The sequence below is a fragment of the Tubulanus polymorphus genome, chromosome 7, assembly GCF_964204645.1.
Source record: "Tubulanus polymorphus chromosome 7, tnTubPoly1.2, whole genome shotgun sequence".
NCBI lineage: Eukaryota > Metazoa > Nemertea > Palaeonemertea > Tubulaniformes > Tubulanidae > Tubulanus > Tubulanus polymorphus.
The window spans coordinates 12,072,826-12,095,306 of NC_134031.1; the positions used below are offsets into that span (position 1 = coordinate 12,072,826).

The 22,481-nt window shown below is 37.2% G+C and overlaps 1 protein-coding gene across 3 annotated transcripts in view; it reads left to right on the forward strand.

Annotated features, from left to right (window-relative positions):
• Nucleotides 1-22,481, forward strand: part of LOC141908713 (uncharacterized) — a 112,953-nt gene that overhangs the window by 65,074 nt on the left and 25,398 nt on the right. For all 3 annotated transcript variants that reach the window (XM_074798870.1, XM_074798871.1, XM_074798872.1), the window contains one exon: nucleotides 2,939-3,082. In XM_074798870.1, the coding sequence (XP_074654971.1) occupies nucleotides 2,939-3,082 (144 nt within the window). The remainder of the gene's footprint in view (nucleotides 1-2,938; nucleotides 3,083-22,481) is intronic.

Genomic DNA, 22,481 nt, shown 5'->3' on the forward strand with positions numbered 1-22,481 from the left:
GAGCCAATTCATGTAAAATCGCGGTACATTTTTTTATGTGAGCATTTGTTTCATTGGTTCTCGGCTTAAAAGACGTATAATCGATGCGATTGAAGACATGGCGAACCTCCGTCGATGACATGGTCAACTGAGTTAAAATTCTACGAAAAACTGTTTTTGGCGGGAAAATTCTTAGCTCTCGCGTATAAAATTGCAATGACCTCGATTGGGGGGGCGTTGTCTCTACGAACAAATGGGATTGTTTTTTGGATATACGGGGAATTCCGGCGCTACTAAAATTATGGGAAAGCCATAGAATGGTGTACGTTTCATTGGACTAGGTGCCGTATACGTGCCGATTTCAAATGCTCATTGCTGGTGAGGATGTAATTATTTCACTCATCTGCCATAGGTATTGTTTCATTTTAATACCCGGTGATTGTTTTGATTGACATTGAGGTGTAAGCGAATATTCACTTACACGAGGCCTCCACATGCACGCGGAGTGCTACACCACACACACACACACACACAAGCTCGTACAGTACACTACGGTGTGATGCTGTAACGCGTGAACGTTTGATATGAAAATAGGCTGAATAATCATAGCAGAAGATGAGCGCTGTGTTTTCTGTTCGATAGAATTTGTAATAAATTGTAATTTCTTGTGACCTGAAAATACTAAGCAGCAAACTAAAAGGTCTGTCGAGGTCTGAATATTGTAGTGGTAAATTCCAGGACTTAAAACGATCTAATAGCCGATTTCTTCTGTACCACCGATATTTTAGCTTCCGTGGCCAACATTGGAAGAGGTTTCCAAGAACCAATATTCAGCCACCCTCTGATATGTGATGAATTTTAGGCCATCCCAAAATAATGGTCTGTTTGCCGTAACCCGACCAACCTGACTTCAGAGGTACCGAGTGAAAACTTTTTTCTAGGATTCATTGAAATAAATTTTATTTTTGATAAAAACAGCCGACCGACTATGAGCTACGTATGTTTGAATTCTAGTGTGCATGGTGTGAAAACATGCCTTGACATGTGGCCTAGTTTAAGTTTCCAGGAAACTGGCAGTGTTCCAATAAGCTGCCATTCATTCTAATAGTGACTAAAGTGACTGAATAGCTGGTAACGTGAAAGCGCGCACATATTCAATGTACCGTTTCATTTTTAAGACAGAGATGACGCTCTGGACGAAGTTATAATTTTAGAATAATTCTTGAAATCTACGCTATTAGACAAATTTCCTGTGCGCAACGTAGATGATTTTTTGCGATATTGTTTCCATGTAAAAAAGCCCAAAGGTGAAAAATTTGTTTTTTTTTTTGCCCAAAAATTTTGCAAAAAAAAAAATTCTACCTACCTACCGACTCATCCTGAAAAGTTGAGTCGGTGTTGCAGCAAACAGACAATTATTTTGGGATGGCCTTATTTGAATATTTTTTCATATTATATTAAACATATTTTTTTGAAAATATAAAATAGTTTCCCTGCCGTGCCTACCTGTACCCTACAAACTTTTAGACGTGGACCGCAAACAAATGTATATCTTTGGTCTTATTTGACTACAAAATAATTCTTTAGGAAAGATAAAATACAATATAAACTGTGGATCTTTGAAGTCACGAATTAAAAAGATTTTTCAAGCAATGCCCTTACTCCAAACAACCTCTAGCTTTCAAGGTAAACCACACTTTGCCCATGGGCAATTTATTTAATTTTCAATGCGCACTAGAACAGATGCTTTGATCAATTACCTTGATCTTTCGTATATCATTGAATCCCCCCAGGGCCCATCAGCATAACAAAGATTCAATTGATTAAGGTCGATGTCAATTTTGGCCCAAATTCTGAGCTCTATAGCTTCCTACTGGTTTTCCATTTCTTATGCAATTGCTGATGGGTATTCTTTGGAAAGGGATGTTTTATACCTGAGACAGGTATATTTGATCAGCCAATTATGACGCAATCGGCGGCCATCTTTGTGTCATCAGTACTCATTCATAGGTGGGAAAAAGTTTTTCGATATTATATTGATACCTAATCATATTTTGTTACCACAATGGATTAGAAAGTTATAGCTTATAACGTGTCCTATGATTGTTCTGAGTTTCAAGGTCATTGGTTTTTGTACATGGCCACCAGGGGGCGTTGAATAATACAATATCTTAGTATTTCTATATTATATTTGTACCAATGCTTATTTTGTTGTCACAATCACTTGCAAAGTTGTAGCTCATGACATCTATGATTGTGGTAAGTTTTAAGGACATTAGTTATTCTATATGGTCACCATGGGGCGTTGAATAGTAGAATAACTTAGTATTTCCTCATGATATTGGTACCTAGGCATATTTTGTTACCATGATCAATTGCAAAGTTGTAATTCATGACATGTTCTACAATTGTGGTGAGTTTCAAGGTCATTGGCTTTTGAATGTGGTCACCAGGGGGCGTTGAATAGTAGAATAACTTAGTATTGCCATATCAAATTGGTAACGAGGCCTATTTTGTTATCACAATCAATTACAAAATTGTACCTGCGGACATGTTCTATGATTGTGGTGAGTTTCAAGGTCATTGGTTTTTGTATATGGTCATCAGAGGGTGTTGAATATTGAGATTGTTAGATTGTTGAGCATTTCAAACCACTTCCCAAGTGGGCACGGTGTCCCTGGACCCCTAGTTGCCATATGTTTTTCTTTGTAAAAACATGTATCTTTTTATGCCTTTATTTGTGATTCCTGAAAACTGGTCCATTTTCCTGAAAATGAGTTGCAAAGGTTGGAGGGTCTGCATAGTGACAATTAAAAGTTCATTGTTTCTATGGTATCTAACTTTTGAGCAACTGGCTGGCCCTGGTCGCATGAAATATCGAAATTGTCATGCATTTTTTCAAAAGCGCATGTTGTCCCTGGACAGGCCACATACAGGCAACATGTTATTTTCTTTACAGAGAGGTGCTCAGGTTGGTCGTGAGAAATTCAAAGATATTGAATCAAAAGATGCTGAATTAGCTGCCATTATACAAAAACAGGAAAATGTTAAACTGAACAAGCTTAGAATGAAAATGAAGAATATGTCAACTGAAGATTGTGAGGTTTGTGGTTTAAAAAAAACTTTGTGATCACTCTAGACGTATCGGCCACTCTCCGTAAGGTTGTGCTACTGTGCGGCACTTACGCAAAGCAGCAGAACGCAAGCATGGCCACATGTATTCACAATATAAAGGATATGGTATGAATTTCAATTGTTTCCGCTGTTAGGGTAGTTAGGCACGAGATAACTATTTGATAGGATATGGTGAAGTTAAAAAAGGGTATTGCAGCAGTGTAGCTAGTAAAGAACTGTCCCTATTGTGTGTTAACAGTCAAAAACATATAAAATTGTGTAGTTACACAACTATTTGCAGTGAATTGCGGACGAAACATTAAGCCCTAATGGCTGTTTACAAAAAGATGATAGCAATCACAATTGTAAGAAAAAATGAGATAGGACCTAAGTTAACAGTCTTGTCATTTCAAAATTTTTGTTTACCTTTGATAGCGATAGTAGAGTTAGCATTCAATAGTGAATTCTTAAATTTAGATATGAAAAAGCACAATTGAAATTTTGTTATTGCTTGAAAAGTAAGGATAGGCCTACCTAAGTTTTTGATGATGGGGCTGTACGATCTAAGAAGGCAGCCTTTGATATTACCCTGAATGCACGCTTTTGAAGTAGAATTATTGGCCTGATTCTTGATTCATAGTTATTGCCCCAGATAAAATCGCAGTATTTGAGATACGGGTTAACAAAACTATAGTTTAAGGTTTTCGTCACTAAAACTGGCAATTTTCTTTTAACTCTATTTTAAACACCGGGTCTACGGGAGATCTTTTTACAGACAAGTGATATGTGGTCAGACCACGTCAGTTTACTATCAATATATAATCCAAGGCTTTATTGGGACGTTTCCAATTTTTATAGCACTGTAAGGGGTACCCTTGAAAATGACATTTTTGGCGAACCGTAGGTTTGCCCATGCAAACGGTTTGATGAAGCAGTTTTCATTGAAAATGAAAAGAGTACCGGTGTGTCAACAAGGCACAAACATTGGCTGTTAAACCGATTGTGTTGATTTGTGGTTTTATTGTTTGGCTTAATGAGTTCTCGAGCCCACAAAAATTTCATAGTAATCGAGTTATTTTTAGGGGACTTATTCATGAAAAACACGCAAAACCCTGCTTTTTAGCACTAAGTAATGGCACTTTTTTATATATGACAATTTTCATGCTTGCAATTGAAATATATAAAAGTTCGATCCTTCCTTTTAGTTCGACTGATCTCAATGTACTTTTCGACCTACAGGCCCTCACTTTATAAACCCCCTAAATTTCCTCGCTTCTATTTATTTGAGTTGACCTTGTAACCTGAGCTACAATGAATGTGATTGGCTGTTTGTGGGATATACGGGAAATTCCGGGAATTCCGGCGCCTCTGATGTAATTGGGAAAGCCCAATGTGAAACCCAAGACAAAATGGCGAACATTTTATTCGATTAGGTATCGTACGTTTGCTTATAATTTGTTCCTTGACACGAATATAGGCGAGTACGCTATTCAATTCAGTTGCAATTCTGAACTTGCAAGTATGACGATACCAATGACAGGGCTCGTAGTGGGTCTTCCAAGTCATTTAAGAAAAAAATCATAGCTGGTATTTTTTTTATTTCTAGAAAAAAAAAGTCCATATATATATATATATATATTATATATATATATATATATATATATATATATATATATATATGTATGTGTTCATATGTTTTTGACATTTTGTGGATGGAGGTATCCTGACTTGTGAAATTACGGCCAATCTAATACTCGTCGCTAGTAAATTTGTAAATACGCGCGTCAGCAGTCAGCCGCGTGTGTGAGAATATAGGTTACTGTATATGGCTGTGGGTGTTAGTAATCACCTGAGCGAGTCTATAGGCCTATATAGCACAGTGACTCGGCAATCATAGTATACACAGAACTCTAACACATCCGCAGGCGCATATATTGTCAGCCTCACATCTTCAATCCAAATTAATTTTTATTTAGTATAATATTTTTGACAATATATGCACTAAATGATTTAATGGTGAGCCACAGGGCCATTGGACCTTTATTTAAGATTTAGAGACAATTTGTTATCTTGAAACCATATGCGAAGTTCGATGAGTTGATATATGTATCTAGGTCACTATGCCTAAGGTACCCCCTAGACCTACTGAATCAAAAAAATTATTGCTATCTGTATTCATCAATACCTTTATAAACAGATAATCCCTCTCCTCAGTCCATATCAGTGCCATTCTCGCTGTTAGAATTTAGACTTCATAGCTCCATGTCACTTTGTAAAGACTCTAGGCACTATACGTCAATAATTGTATAGTTTTGTGCGAGCGCGTGCTGCATTTCCGGTGGTATTAATATCCATGGATTTCCCGTGTGTTAGAAATTTAAAAATCAATGCCAAAAAAGGTCACACTGCTGCGTTCAGCCCGGGCTAATAGACTAACCAGCGGCCTAAATTTTTTGCAGCAGCGGGCAGTCCATTGCACTTAAATCCTGGCTTTGCACTTGAATACAATGCCATCGGCAAAATTTCACTGAGAAATTTGATTTCAAACGCATTATCATCTGTAACTGGCGTTGATTTAAATCTTCCGACAAAAGTATTGCCCTAAATCGATAAGCTCGATTAATGTGCCACATTTATGCAATTCTCAAAATCAGCAAAAATAGCAGTCTTTTCACTATGAGTGGTTTTTCCTATAACGTGTACATGCCATTTTTGTACATTTAAATGTGATACATGTCGATGCACCTGTGATCAATGAACTTGTATCTAAAAGGCACATTGGAAGCAAACATTGCACACCTGCTAACCCCTACGGGATTTCTGTATTTGCTACGGATTTTAATAGCTAAATACGGAAGTATGGATGCACGGATGCTCTGTAAAAACCACAGTTTTTCATCCATTCTTTTCAAAATACGGATTTGTTTTATCTTGCTGTATGAAAATACGGCTATAGTATATCATCACATCTGTGAATACGATTATGAACTTTCAAAAACAGGAGTACAGGTTTGTTTACTTCTACTGCTTGTACATCGGTTCAGAGTATTGATTAGCACAGTTAGTTACCTAATCGTTGGTGGTAAGCTTTTTATAATTGGATGGGCTCATACCAAGGTAAGGGATGACAAGGGTCAAAACACGGTTAAAAAAGTAACACTTCAAAAATATACTTTCTATTGACTTCGGTCCACAATTACCGGCTTCATTCACAAACTAACACAGGTACCTTTCGAAATAATCCAATTTTATGTATGTTTCGAGCGATTGATCAACATTTTTTTTAGAAATTAATATCTCCACAAATTCCGCCATTGGCTGCCATTTCTCTGTTTTGCACACATGTGGCATGATAGACAAGGTGACCTACGAAGATTTATATAAAACTTCCGCGAAGACGAAACGACAATTTTTATTTTCGATAGTTTTCCAACGTATATTTCAAATCTTCGTGTTTTCCATACCATAATAAATAATGAAAATATAGCTGCATAGCAGCGATAACGGGTTTCTGCCTAATTGGTTCATATGTCGAACTGGGAAGCGTACGAAGATTTCATCGAAATAATTCTAGCCCATAACATATGACTATTGCCAAGAAGTGCAACCTGGGTCAACATTATGCTGGATATGTGGATATTAGGAGTCCATTTGTCAAAGCATCGAAGCAATACAGTCCAACTTGTTTATGTCTCAGATGGAGCGCGCGGGGCAGGGTCGTCATTATATTGCTGACTTATCTAAATTACACTTACACAGCGCAACGTGTTTCAGTGAGTAAACTCAGTCGTACTCGGCATTATAGGAGAGTGAGGAATTGAATTTTAGCCACCTGAGCCCTTGGCTTGATTCGAGCAAAAGACCTTAAATGACTTCACAGAATTTGATTATGAGTCTAGGATTTTCAAAATGTTTGAAGAATGCTTTCTCTGGTTTTGAGATCAATTAAAATTCACTCCTGAATACATTAGTAAAAAATTAGTCAAATAGATTCTTATTTTATTGAAAGAAATTCTACACAGATTTTGAAATGAATTATGTGTCGATTGATCCAGACGAAATAAATATAGCTAAATCAACTGACGATCAACAAGGTGGGGTTTTCATTTATCTTCGGATAATTTGTCTACCCCTGATGATACAAGCATTTTGGGGACATCTTTTGAAACCTCAACGCTTTATCTGCGCACGTCAATTAGTCAGCCACAGTCGATTTTCATGCCATCTGACCTCTTTCCACCTGTAATTAAGCAATCTAATGAAAGAATTACTCAGTTATATAATATAATAGAGGGGTGAGAGAAAGTATAATAAATATTTAAATCGTGCGTTTGTCGTGAAACATCTATTACTACTGTCTCGCAGAGCATAGACACCGACCGTTAAGCCATGTGGAATTGGTATTTTAAGGGCTATTCGGTTTACTCTAAAACAAGTTTCTGATAAACTTTTAAAAGCTTCATAGCAAGGGTATATCGTAATACTCTTGATGCCTGTGAATTATCATCCCATAATAACTATGAATCCATTGCTGCATGTACACTAGCACGACTGATTACTGATCCAAATATTTTAAACATGACATTAGAATAAAACAATTACACAATACGTCAAGTACTTACAGCATCTGAGACGCTTAATTTGAAACGTACACTTGCACACTGTGGTTTATATATATTGCCACCAGTTGCAAGAATCGGCAAAGGAATTGAAGACCGTAGTGACCAGTTCATTCCACGATTTATAGCTGGAAAGAAAGTAATCGAAATGAATAGTCGTATACATAAGTGTAAACCAGTCCCTTACTGACTACTAAGGCTTTCAAATGGCTCTACACACTACATTAAGGGCCTAAATCTAGGCGTATCCCCCAAAACGCTAGGCATTAGGCAAGTAGGTAGCCAACAATGATCATTGCTTTGCCGAGTACTCATTTGCTATCATATGTACTCATATCATAGCACCACCCAGTGAAAAGGTAACCATAGCTGCAGTTAGACCAAGAAATCATGTCTAACATTCCCTGGTTAGTGGATTCTCACCTTAAATTGCATAAACTCTGCTGTCGTTGTCTTCGATGCGAGTCGTCAAGTTAACGCGGAAGTAAAATTCCATAGGAAAATCCCTACCATTCCTGTCCATATTACATTGATTTGAGCCAGAAATCTTCAGGAAATGTAACTTAACTTGACTTACTTATAGAATTAACCAATTGACTCATTTTAGGGATCATAGTTCATTAAAGTCCTAAAACTCGCCATAAATTTGCGATAAATTTAAGCTGAAAATGATTTCAACTATCCGCCATGTTGGCTGCATATTGTCCGCAGTAAATGACGGATCCGGACTAATTGTAAGTCTGAATTCGCGATTTACGGTTGAGATTGACGCTCAAGGTCATGCGATAATTTGTAGGCTTTTCGGGATGTACTATTATCAATGGATGACAATGCTTTGCGTTATTCTTGTCGCTGTTAAGACCCGGTAATTACACGGGATTAATTCATAATAAATTACTATACGCAAATTCGAAATGGTCAGGCACTGAGTTAAGCTGTTAGTGGTCGAATCTGAGAGTTACATTTTATGAAAAAGTTTTGGCTGGAAAGTGGAAAATTTATAATAATAATAATAATAATAATAATAATAATCAACAGAATTACAAGATGGTTACTGCGAAAGCAGCAGAAACCCTAATAATACATTCTGGTTAAAGAAAAATGTAAATTAGTGTTGGTTTCTTAAATTTTTCGATTTTGTTGTTTCGTTTGTTTGTGTTGTTGTCCTGGCCTTAGTCCACAGGTGCCATCACCCTCCACAAGTTTTCAAAATGACCGCCGCTGAACCGACAGAAATTTACTCCCATTTTATGCCCGATTTGCACATGGACTAAGATCGTCAGGTGAGGTGTGATGGGTTTCAAACAAACTACGAATCTGTTGTGTGTTGATTACAACAAAAATTGGACGGATATCTCACAAAAGACCAGAAAATGTGAGGCAAATTACTCGTGAGTCCAATTGACTCGCATAGATTTATTGAAAAATGACCTTCCCATTCCTGACTGTGGTTTGTGAAACTAAACCACAGAGAGGTTACTGACTGTGATTAGCACTGAGTTATAGCAGTGCGTCTATCTGTTCTTTCACTGCATTGCTGCTATGTGTGATCAATATAATCCCTTTACACACGCTATACACACAGTCGCTCATGACAGCATACCAATGCTCACATTGGCGCGCACGTTAAGAATCTAAGTTTTCATACAGTGATACAGTGTTTGAATGAAAAGTTTTTAAGAATAGAGGACCTAAGTTCCTGTGCTCTCGAGGTACAGCTTTTTATAATATCGATGAAAACATATTACATTGTTCATTCTACTACTCTTTACTCTTTAGATTATGCAGATCTGTTTGCTTTAACAACTGCCCTGGGCACTACAATGAGACTTGACGCCTCGGACAGTGATAGGCAGGAACAAATATGTCAGATGGATTTGTTATGCTTTAAACTTTAGAGTGAAATATGGCCGGTTATATGACCAATATCTATCACTTTCAAAGACTTTTTAATAATAATTTGACTGATAACAACTTTAATGAAAATCGATTAATAACTTTATTTCATTCAAAATAATAATTCCCCATGGGCCAAGAGGTTTTTCCACAGCCTTATGAAGTACAGAGATCAGAGCACACAAGATGCCCATACGAAGACTGGATCGCTACGGACAAGCCGTGTCATGACAATGAATGGCGATTAGTTATATCCTAAACAATACTAGTTCTCCTGTTCGGTGTTTTCTATATGCAGATAAGTATTGCATAAAATTCATTAGAATATACATACGCACGTTTTATTCACCAAAATATGCACTGGTGCACCAAAAATCAATTTTAGAATGCAAAATATTTTCAAATCAATATTTCTATTTTCATACAATATAGATTTAGAACACAAGTTTGGCAAGGAAAATGTGTTATAAACAGTCCATCGACGGGACTCCATAGCAGGTGCGCGTAGCTCTGATTGGTTGTTGCGATGCATAGGGAACCCCATTAATGAGAAATCTCCAGATGCTGACTGTTGCTACGCAATACGTCTGCAGTAAATGAATAAAAGCACGTCACACTGCCATACAGCTCGGCGATAATTTCGCTCTTACTAAAAATTTTAAGCTTTCGAGACCATTGTCTGCAAACTTTTTAAATTTAAAGACTCCCACTGACTTTCCCAGCGCAAAACAAGGGATTTAAGACAACTACGGTACCGACCCTTGGTGCAAGGTGCCTTTTCACGCCATGTGATGTAGTCATCCCCATATTAATTCAACTTGTAAAGTAAATTTATCCCAACGAATTATTGATAAAATATTATTCAAAAATCTTCTTGATATTATTCTGATCAACTTTTATCACCATTCAACCCAATATTATGTGAAATAATCTTAAATAAAAAGTTGCCAGACCTATTTTTGCAGCGTATTTAACCCCATTAATCAGATCTTTCCTTTATTTGATGACTGTAAAAATGGTGTGCTTTGGTTCGCGGTAAACATACACGACACGATGCCGACACCCTCATATTAGCTCTCATTCCTCGAAGGCTAATAAATAAATTTTCAATGAATATTTTATCGTGACCTGAAAAATACTAAGTAGTAGACAAGTATTGTGTTCTGTGTTTTCTTTTTAGACCCTGCGGCACACTGCATAACATTTGTTTCACCAAAGCAGAAAGCCTGTTTTTCGTAAAATGTTTTGCCTGCAAGCGATAAAGTGTTCAATGAACGCAGCATAACGAAAACGCACAGAAAACATTTCTTGCACCACGGAATCCATGGAGACAACAATAACCTCAGTTATTCACATCAATTTTTATATAATGTCATGTGACGCAGCGATGCTCACTCATTGATTACTCGGCCATGGATGTTTTGCAATACACAAAACATCCACCGCACACGGGGCGAAAAACGTTTTCGACTACACAAAACGTTTTTCGCAAATCAAGCAGAGTTTGTTATGTTTGTTTGTTTGTTTGTTATGTGAAAAACGTTTTTCTGTTCAGCATATTGTGTTTTGCCTCTCCCGCACACGGCATAACAAAAAACATCGAAAAACATTTTTCACAAGGAAAAAACGTTTTTGCGGTGCCATGTGCGGCGGGCTTTTACAATTATTTTCCTGACTTAATTAATAGATATTTTCGCCATTGGGTATAAAACCCACTACTCAACCTTTCATTACCTGATAGTGGCAGCAACTGCCTGATACCTTTTCCATAATACTGAAGTAGATTCACTCCCGGGAAAAGATCAATATTGCTTAATTCAATGCCACATTTTTAACATACTGTCTGTTTTTTATTCTTCCGATCCTCAGATATTGGTTCTCTTTGACCGGAGGAACAAAGAAAAAAATTTAAAATGTGAAGAACATTCAATTTTATTTTTTTTAGTTAATTCTGTTTTCTGATACCACTAATACCCTAAAGGAAACTACTGATTTTATGATATAAAACTACGGATGCTTAATTGGAAAATTAGAATTACTGACAGACAAATATTCATTAAAACTACTGATGTGAGCTTATTTTTCCTGAGATAAAATATGCAATACTACTGGGGCCGGTTTCACAAAGCATAATTAACTTTAATTATAATTAGGACCTAAATCGTGATTAAATTTCCTTAATCATGATTAGTTACGATTAAAATTCGGTTTCATGAAAGGGTTTAATTACAAAATTAACTAATTACATAATTAGGCAACTTAATAACAATTTAACTGTATCAAAATGGCGGAACTTTAGACAGCCATTTGCTGTCCAAGCATCAACAACAGGAACAACCTTCCTTGTTTAGAGGAAAAGAGAAATTCACTCCTTTGGGAGTTAAAGATTGCTCTGAAAGGTCTCAGGAACCAGTGGAAAAACTTAGCAAGATGTCTCAAAAGTTTTTAAATAGAAACTCACCTCCAGTCAGCAAAATAAAATCCTCGTAAATGGGGTTTATTTCCGAGCAGTGATTAGCATTTTTTAAAACTATCTCCATAGATATGTACTTTACTGACAGAAATCTATCATATGTATGGACAAAATCAATTAATTCAATACTTCTAAGTATGTGGTGGTCGTGCTGACAAAAACATAGGACGTTTGAAAATAAATCAATAGAATTTAGAGTATTGACATTTTACAAAAGGCAAAAAATCCAAATTATTTGAGCCAAACAATCTGAAAAACTGAATAAGTGTAGGAATTGCCGTCATCAATTAATAAACACCAAATTCCATGAATCATATCTGCAGCTTTTTGTTTTTAATAATAAACTAATGATGATTAAATGGTTTAATTACACTCTAGAGGAGAATTAAATTTTGTAATTAACTTAATTATAATTAAAGTTAATTACGTTTTGTGAAACACCTAACTTGATTAAATCATGATAATTTAATCATGATTAGTGATTTAATCATAATTAAGGGTTAATTACGCTTTGTGAAACCGGCCCCTGATGTTGAAATTTTGGTGTAAGCTGGTCTGAAATCGTCGACTGAGGAAATATTTGGGCGGCCTATTTTCTCTGAGTGTGAACCTCTATGAAGTGTGAGAAAGGAAGCCTCCGTCAGTATGCGCCCAGGTTAGATATTCTTTAATGCACACTGATTGGCTAAATTTGTTGAAGAAATCTAAAAATGTGCAATGAATCTTGATAATCATTCAATTTATAATAATAAATTGTCTAACAAATTCCATTTCCATTTCATACACGATGTTATCGCCGTAATTGATCCATGTGGATTTTCAACGCTCTTACACTAGCACAATTGGGCTGAACTCACCTTTAACATTTGCCTGAATTGATCTGTTATTCCAATGCTTACTGAATGCGTGTTTGTAACTTTTCTGAAATTAAGCACCAGTTCACCTCTTCCTTTACATTATTCCTGATTTCTCAACCTGCACTATTTTAGCTACTGTCTGTTTAACTCGTCAATTATCTCAGATCAAAATATGTATAAATTGTAAAGTATTCTTGGTACGTTTGTGTTATCATCTTGATATTTTCGTCTAAAGTTTCTGCAAAAACAATCTAAAGACCTGTCCTTATTATGGAATTGATTGAAGCACAGGTCTATAGATCGTTTACAGTTTGTGAAGCTTCCACGTCAAGCCCCATGGGACTCTTATTCTAGTCTCCTATCGGGATGAAAGTAGAAGTATCATAAGTGGAAGCCGAAAATACCTCCAACGGATACAACTTGTTGATAAGCCTGTTTTCCCGTAGAATTAGAAGTAGAAGAATCATAAGAATCATTACCGCCCTGGTAACGGCACAAGTAAACAAACATATATAAGCTTTTGCAACATCTTTAGTAGAGATTGGACCACAATAGTCTACGCCACAGTAGTAAAATGGCGGGCATTGTGAAACCCTACAAGGTGGTAAGGGTGGAGGGTCAGGTAACGAGTATGCTCTACCTGCAACTCTCCTACAAGTAACACATTTACGAACTTGACTTTTTACCAACTGTTGTACTTGAGGTACCCAAAATTTCTTGCGTATTTTAGCAACGGTTGCAGATATACCGAAATGTAGAATGTCGAGATGAGCGTCTTGGGTAATCAGATGTGCGAGAGTACACAATTTCAAAATAAAAATTGGATGCATAGTATCGTATTGTAAGTCAGCATTCTGTAATCTACCTGTGCAACGGATTATACCTTTGTCATCTAGAAAGAGTTGCAATTGATTTATCAAAGGACGTTTCTTTTTGTTACCATCTCCCAAGCTTTTTATGATGTGAGAATAATACCTCGATTGATAGTATTTTACCCATTTTGTTTCTGCAGGGTCTATCTCAGTAGACAACAATCCGTCACGCTTGCGGTCTTCAGAAGATAAATTGATATCGTCTATAAATCTAAGAACATACACAGTTACATTAAACAACTTAGACAATGACAACAGCGATCAATTTGGATTACATTTTCGATTTTGAAATCGAATTCGACCACTGTGGCAGCAACGTTATCAGGAACCGTATCCTCGCAAGTTAACAAAGCAGAAGCGTCCACCAAAGGCCAATTTGCACGGTCGGGCAGCCAAGAAGGACCTTTTAACCACAAATCACTTGTTTTCAAGTCGTGCGACCTAATGCCTCTAGTTATTAGAACGGCGGGGTTTGATTCGGGTGGACAGTAATGCCAATTACCTGGATCCTATAATCTTCGAATCTCGCAACTGAGAGCAACCGCGATCGCAGCCCAGCTTATGTCGACTGCGCTCCGATTCGCAGCAACTGAGGCCGACTAGCGGGATATGAAATCTGCCCAGTTGCTTCCCTGCTTATGTCGGTTGCGATTACTAGCAACTGCAACAGCTCAAGTGGCCACGTGATAAGCATTTTGAGAATAAATTTGAATTATTAGGAAATATATTTCTATTAGAAAAGCTATTTCTTTAAGACTTTGATTTTTCTGATTCTGTTTTGAATACAATGTCCTAGCGATATAACATCATCTAAATATGGCCGCTAACACCATAATTCTACCAATTTCGTTTCTAGATCTTCGGTCCAGTCCTCTGCAGTGCTGAAGGTTTGGTTTCCGTTTCGAACTACTTGAATTTGAAAGTTTATGACTAATTACGAATGACGCTAACTAGCGGTGATAATTTGTACTATGTATATGCGGTCTCTCATTGGCTGGAACCCCTGCGCTCAGTTCCGTCGCGTCGCAGATGAGCTTACGTCGGCTGCGATCGAAAGCAGTCGGTAGTCGAAAGACGAGTCGGTAGGCGTCGGGTTGCCGTCGCAAGCCGGATTATGTCGAAGCGATAGAGCAGCAACTGGCGGCCTCTCCTAGGCCGCTAGTTGCCGCTAATCGGCGATAAACCGATTTGCGTCGGTAGGCGTCGCGTTGCTTGTCGACATAAGTCAGCCAAAGTGTCCAAAGCCCAAAACCGTTCTGAATTTAGTGTATCATCGCTTACAGTAGTCAACAAAGACGTTACTCTATCAGTATCAGTTTGATAATTAGACAATACAGGCCCACAAACAACGAAACCCAAATTAGTAGGAATCGCTATTGATCCGTTTTCTGACATCGCCGCATCTGGATGTTGAACAAACTGATTATAGTGATCCGCTCCAATAAGAAGTGAAATATTAAACTCTCCATCCGCTGTTGGATGAGCTAATCGTTGGTTCTGAAATTCTGAAGTACATGCTTTAAGATTAACAGAAGACAATGATCTAGTTAAAACAGGCTTAAGTACGGATCTAAAAACACTATCGTCTTCACAAATTACGTCTAGATATACCACGTCCAATAAATGGGTAGTTACATCTGACGAACCAAATACAGAGAGATCTACCAGTTCTTGTTCATTAGAACTAAATCAAGTGCGGATGCCTGGTCAGCTTGCACAAAAGTTCGCTATGCAGCATCATCAAACAACGTATTGGCTTCAAAAATAAAACTAGTTGGCTAATCAGAATTCTTGACTCTGGCAATCACAGTTTTTAACAAGACCGTATATTTTACGCTTTAAGTATTTACAGACATCTGAGTAATCGGAGTGGACTCATGATTTGTGAACGATTAACCTTTCGCTTGATCAGGAAGTGTGACGCGAAGCTCACTAGTTTGAGTACCAGAATTTGAACCAGATTTTGATTAAGTATGTATGGACTGGTTATTCGGAAAAGAAAGCTTATTTAATTGTTTAGCTCCACAAATACTAGTATGGTGTTTTGATCAAGACTTACAGCAAACATTAGTTAAGCGACATGCTGCTACTCTATGTCTACCTTGACACTATATCGTACCTTTAGTAACAGTCTTTGATTGTTGTACATTCGCTGGCGTAGTGACCTCTGCCTTGACAGAATACACACTTGTGCACAGCGGGTCTTGTCTGCTGACGCTGAGTTCCGAATCATTGATCTCGTTGTTGACTGTTAACTGGTCTCGGTTCTGTTGACACAGACATGGCTGTCACGGCGGGCGATTCGTTAACTCGCTGACTACTGGTTGATTGAACACTCAAAATAATCACCTCTTTCCGGACTGCCTCTCGTAGAACTTCCAATTCCCACGCAGTTTAACCTTGCACACGGATGATGTTCTTCTTTATCTCCAAAGGTAGTTAGTTGACTATCACCGGAATCAACAGCCTACCAAACGTGTCCGACTTTTGCCCTTTAGCCTGCAAACTACGAATGGCTAACTTGATTCTGTCGTAAAACTCGCGCATGGCCATCTACTGAAGGTTTGGCGACGGAATGTCGAGAAATGAACTTAAGTAAGAGTCTGCTATCTTATCAGTTTTACCAATCTTCTTTTTCAACATATCTTTAGCAGCTAAATAGTTCCGACCGGTTAAAGCCAAGCCATCTATAGAAGTTTTCGCACTGCCAGTCATATGACATTTTAAGTGACTGAATTTCTCTATGTCCGTTAGAGAAGATTGAACATCAACGGCCGCGCAGAAAAGATCCCAAAACGTCTGCCATTCCAAAATGTTACCATTGAACTTCGGTAACTGTAGTTTGGGCGAATTAACCCTTCTATTTTTGACAAGTGGCTGAGGAGACACAACTCCATTCTGTAGATTAAACAACAGTTCTTCAAATGAAAACTCCAGGGCGTCTGTCACCCTGATATAAGTTGCATCTTCTATAATCATATATATCTACAATTTCATATCGAATGGTTCATAATATTTCATATCTCTTACTCTATGAAATGCTTAATAATGATAATAATAGTGTTAATAATGTAATATAACTTATGAATATAATATCAATATGTGCTTTATCGTAATCAACATGTCAGACTACTCAAAATGTATTCAAAGTTATTAGCTCTAATAAGTGCTCCTCATTAATTAATTTACCTCTCTGAAACATGTCACTAGGTGTTAGTTTGTGAGTCCTGATGGTCTACAACTTGTCTGACACCTAGTTCTCACATTATACTCATGATTCTGTATATAAAGACTATGTAAAGTTATGATAATCATTCTCATTCCGGGATGCAATAAAGATTGTACATATAAGGTTTAACTGCCTTGTTGTTCCTGATGGATGGAATCCTGTACCGCTGGTGTAAATGCTAGTTCCCCAGCCAGCCCCTGCCGATACAACAACCAGCCGGTTACATGTTGACCTCCGTTCGACGGGCCATTTTTTAATCATCTAACGCCACCAATCAGAATACGCCTGCTCATCGGAGCTATCAGCAAACTGTAAATGACGCTCTACGAGTGACTCTCAAAGTTCTAGTTTAGTTTTGAGAGTACGTGATGCGGACATACCATTTTTAACATTGTTGGCTTGCAGCAATGCTTCACATTCATCTTTCCTCTTCATGAATTGACCATGTTGTTTCCTGCAGATGTTTATGTGCTTCTTCTTGTCAAAAGTATCTCCACTAGCCATTTCCAACTGCTGTCGTTCGTTTCCTTGAGGGACTGAAATGTTAGCGGGCGACCGAAAAAGAATGACTATATCCTTGAGCCATGCATCAACGACGTGACACGTTCTGTTACAATATGAGCTTAAAGAGCAAATGCCATCAAAATAGAATATTGTGTAAAATTCATTTTCAAATGTGATGTATTCACAAATATCAAATATGGAACTGGTTTGAATTTTAGTTCAACCACTACTGAGAAATATCACTTTTAAATCGGCAATTTCAGCACTAGCTCACTGTTATTGTTTATGTTAGCAGGTGCGTGTTTCTGACGTCATCTATGACAAACGCTCGCCGCTTCACGTCATTTCACTAGACATTTCATGCGGTATTTTATCGTTTTAGGAGTGATTTGAATGAATAAACTCTTGCCATTGTAAGTGTTGCTTCCATTGTATATGCCATGATAATCGTATATAAGTGAGTAGCACTGTAGGTCAGTGAATACGGTGAACAAATGATGTTTATTTTATCGATTGTACATTCTAACTATTACTAGCTAATTCGGGCTCCTTTTTGGTTTACCTTTGTCAGCAGTATGAGGTTGGCTTGAGCCAATTCATGTAAAATGGCGGTACGTTTTTTTATGTGAGCATTTTTTGTTTACCTTTGTCAGCGATATGATGTTGGCATTGAGCCAATTCATGTAAAATCGCGGTACGTTTTTTATGTGAGCATTTGTTTCATTGGTTCTCGGATTAAACGATGTATAATCGATGCGATTGAAGAACCTCCGTCGATGACATGGTCAACTGAATTAAAATTCTACGAAAAACTGTTTTTGGCAGGAAAATTCTTAGCTCTCGCGTATAAAATTGCAATGACCTCGATTGGGGGCGTCATCTCTACGAGCGAATGGGATTGGCTGTTTTTGGGATATACCGGGAATTCCAGCGTTACTAAAATAATTATGGGAAAGCCATAGAATGGCGTACGTTTCATTGGACTAGGTGCCGTATACGTGCGAATTTCAAATGCTCATTGCTGGTGAGGATGTAATTATTTCACACATCCGCCATAGGTATTGTTTCATTTTAATACCCGGTGATTGTTTTGATTGACATTGAGGTGTAAGCGAATATTCACTTTCACGAGGCTTCCACGTGCGCGGGGAGTGCTACACGACACACAAGCTGGTACCGTACAATACTAAGGGTGATGCTGTAACGCGTGCATGTTTGACATGAAAATAGGCTGAATAATCGTAGCAGAAGATGAGCGCTGTGTTTTCTGTTCTATAGACTTTGTCATAAATTGTAATTTCTTGTGACTGAAAATACTAAGCAGCAAACTATAAGTTCTGTCGAGGTCTGAATATTGTAGTGGTAAATTCCAGGATTTAGACCAAACTAATAGCCGATTTCTTCTGTACCGGTATTTTAGCTTCCGCGGCCAACATTGGAAGACGTTTCCAAGACCCAATATTCAGCCACCCTCTGATATGTGACATCATATGAATTTTAGGCCATCCCAAAATAATGGTCTGTTTGCCGTAACCCGACCGACCCGACTTCAAAGGTACCGAGTGAAAACATTTTTCTGGGATTCATTGAAATAAATTTTATTTTTGATAAAAACGGCCGACCGACCCACTGCCGACGTATGAGCATCGTGTGAAAACATGCCTTGACATATGGCCTAGTTTAAGTTTTCCAGGAAACTGGCATTGTTCCAATAAGCTGCCATTAATTCTAATATTGACTATATTAAAGCTGGTAACGTAAAAGTGCGCACATATTCAATGTACTGTTTCATTTTTAACACAGTTATATAATTTTAGAATAATTCTTCAAATCTACGCTATTAGACAAATTTCCCATGCACAACGTAGATGATTTTTGCGATATTGTTTCCATGTAGAAAAGCCCAAAGGTGAAAAATTTGGGGTTTTTTGGCCAAATATTTTGCAAAAAAAATTTCTACCTACCTACCGACTCAAAACTGAAAAGGTGAGCCGGTGTTACGGCAAACAGACAATTATTTTGGGATGCCCTTATGTGAATATTTTTTCATATTGTGAAACATATTTTTTTGAAAATATATAAAAGTTTTCCTGCCGTGCCTACCTGTACCCTTCAAAGTTTTGGATGTGGACCGTAAACAAATGTATATCTTTGGTCTTATTTGACTACAAAGTAATTCTTTAAGAAAGATAAAATGCAATATAAACTTGTGGAACTTTGAAGTCACGAATTAAAAAAAAGATTTTTCAAGCAATGCCCTTATTCAACAACCTCTAGCTTTCAAGGTAAACCACACTTTGCCCATGGGCAATTTATTTTCATTGGTTCTCGGGTTAAACGACTTATAATCGATGCAATTGAAGACATGGCGAACCTCCGTCAATGACATGGTCAACTTTGTTTAAATTTGACGAAAAACTGTTTTTGGCGGGAAAATTCTTAGCCCTTGCCTATAAAATTGCAATGACCTCGATTGGGGGGCGTCGTCTCTACGAGCGAATGTGATTGGCTGTTTTTTGGATATACGGGGAATTCCGGTGCTACTAAAATAATTATGGGAAAGCCATTAATGGCATACGTTTCATTGGACTAGGTGCTTATATGTGCGAATTTTAAATGCTCATTGCTGGTGAGAATATGATTATTTCACACATCGCCATAGGTATTGTTTCATTTTAATACCCGGTGAATGTGTGGATTGAGATTGAAGTGAATGTTCACTATACAAGGCCTCCACGTGCGCGGGAGTGCTAACATTAGACTGTTGCGCATACAAACACACGCTCATACAGACTTCTATATGGTGATGCTGTAACCCTGCTTGGTGCGTGCACGTTTGGTATGATAAGCTGAATAATTGTCGTAGCAGATGAGCGCTGTTTTTTCTGCTTGATAGAATTTATAATAAATTGTAATTTTTTGTGACCTGAAAGTACTAAGCAGCAAACTATAGGTATAGGTCGAGGTCTGAATATTGTAGTGGTAAATTGCAGGATTTAAAACGATCTTATACTACGCCCCGGTTTTAGCTTCCGCGGCCATATATTGGAAAAGGTTTTGTTTCCAAGACTCAATATTCAGCCACCCTCTGATAAGTCACGAATTAAAAAGATTTTTCAAGCAATGCCCTTACTCCAAACAACCTCTAGCTTTCAAGGTAAACCACACTTTGCCCATGGGCAATTTATTTCAATAAGTCACATCCCAGGTCGCTATATGTATACTAAAGTTTCTTCTGGTTAAGAAATCGCGGTAAGTACAATTTTGATGGCATTTGCCCTTTAAAAACTGTTTTATTGCGTGAAAACTACAAGCATATATAGACAGAATGACGTCACAAAATTGATTCCAAAGAGAGGTTTAACAAATGTAGAGCATTACTATTGGTTAGAACCAATAAACAAACCATGAGAAAATTGACTATAGTTAACGGTAGTGCGACTTATGGTCCTGAAGCGTAATAATAAAGCTTGAATATGACTTTCGAAGTATTGTGTATAGACCCAGTCAACATTTTAAGTCGGCTTGACGTCCAAATGAAATCGGCAAGACGGTCGGCCCTAAGTCGATGTCGCAGTCGTCCCGCCGTTGGGCGTGCTCGTCGCGTAGTAGTTGGGCCGACTTCAGTTTTCGTCACTTAATATTTGCCAATGTCATCCAGGAACTATAATGAGTTTGAGGAACCTCTTCCTGAGACAACTATGGAGAATTACATGTAAAACTTCTTTTCCTTTAGTAGCAAAACAAAAATCAATACATAATTTTAAACAGTTTTCATAGATTTTGAGATAAACTAAAAGTAATAAAAAAGAAATAAACTGTCGCCATTTTTCAGATTGATAACTAGCCGATCATATAATATATATATATAATGCCAAGTCGTTTGAAAAGCATTACTTCGATTGATTACAACGATTTCAAACAATCTTTAACACATTATTAACAAATAAACAAAACAATATCTATATGATTAATGCCTTAAAAATATGCATACATCATCTAAGTGTTTAAGAATTTTTATTTCTATTTCTTTTTATTTCTAATACGTATTACATAATATAGAAATATATCCTTTCATACTACATAGATAATTCACCACTCAATCATTGTTGGAGTCGTTTATGTGAAGGGATCATCCATACAGAATCTAAAAATGTCACCAGTAAATAAGTTCTGACTGGATATCATCAAGTGAAGCTTCGGGAAGTGACATATCACACTCTTCGACGTTGTGCTGTTGTAGAACATGCCCCAACATCCTTTCCTCACGAAATTCCTTGATTGCTGTGACAACCCTAAAAATAAACTGGTATAAAAATTGTATTTATTAACTCTATCAACTTCTTCAACTATTTCTCATTTTCAGTCCAGCAGCATAGGCAGCAGCCTAGTACTAGCTCAAAATGCCCTAAAACAAGATGATGTATCCATAATATCAGCTATTAAACCTGAATCAATCAATTTGTAATCATTACAACATAATAGTACTGATAACCTAATCATTTTAAGTGCTATTTTAGCAATAAAATGCATTGAATTTGATATCGCTTTGAATAGACCTTTTCAATTTCATTTATCAAGCAGAAAATTGAAGCAACTCAGCCGCAAATATCAATTGCCATGTAAATACAATAATACCGAATGTAGCGTAATTACACTTGTTACAACTAGAAGACTGATGAATAGCAATTTTGATAACAAAGAATACAAACAAAAAGAGCGAACAGAATGGAACCAAAATGGCGGCGGATGATCTATGCACCACGCCGGCCTCATTATAAACAAAGCTTTCAAAAATTTTTCATTCAGTTAAACAACCTTTTTTAATAACATATAATCAAACGTATATGTGTATCATTGATTAATTGATGAAGTATTGATATCGTCCTTATTTAAATAATTCCAAATGGGATGAGAGAGGGCACCACCATCTTGGTC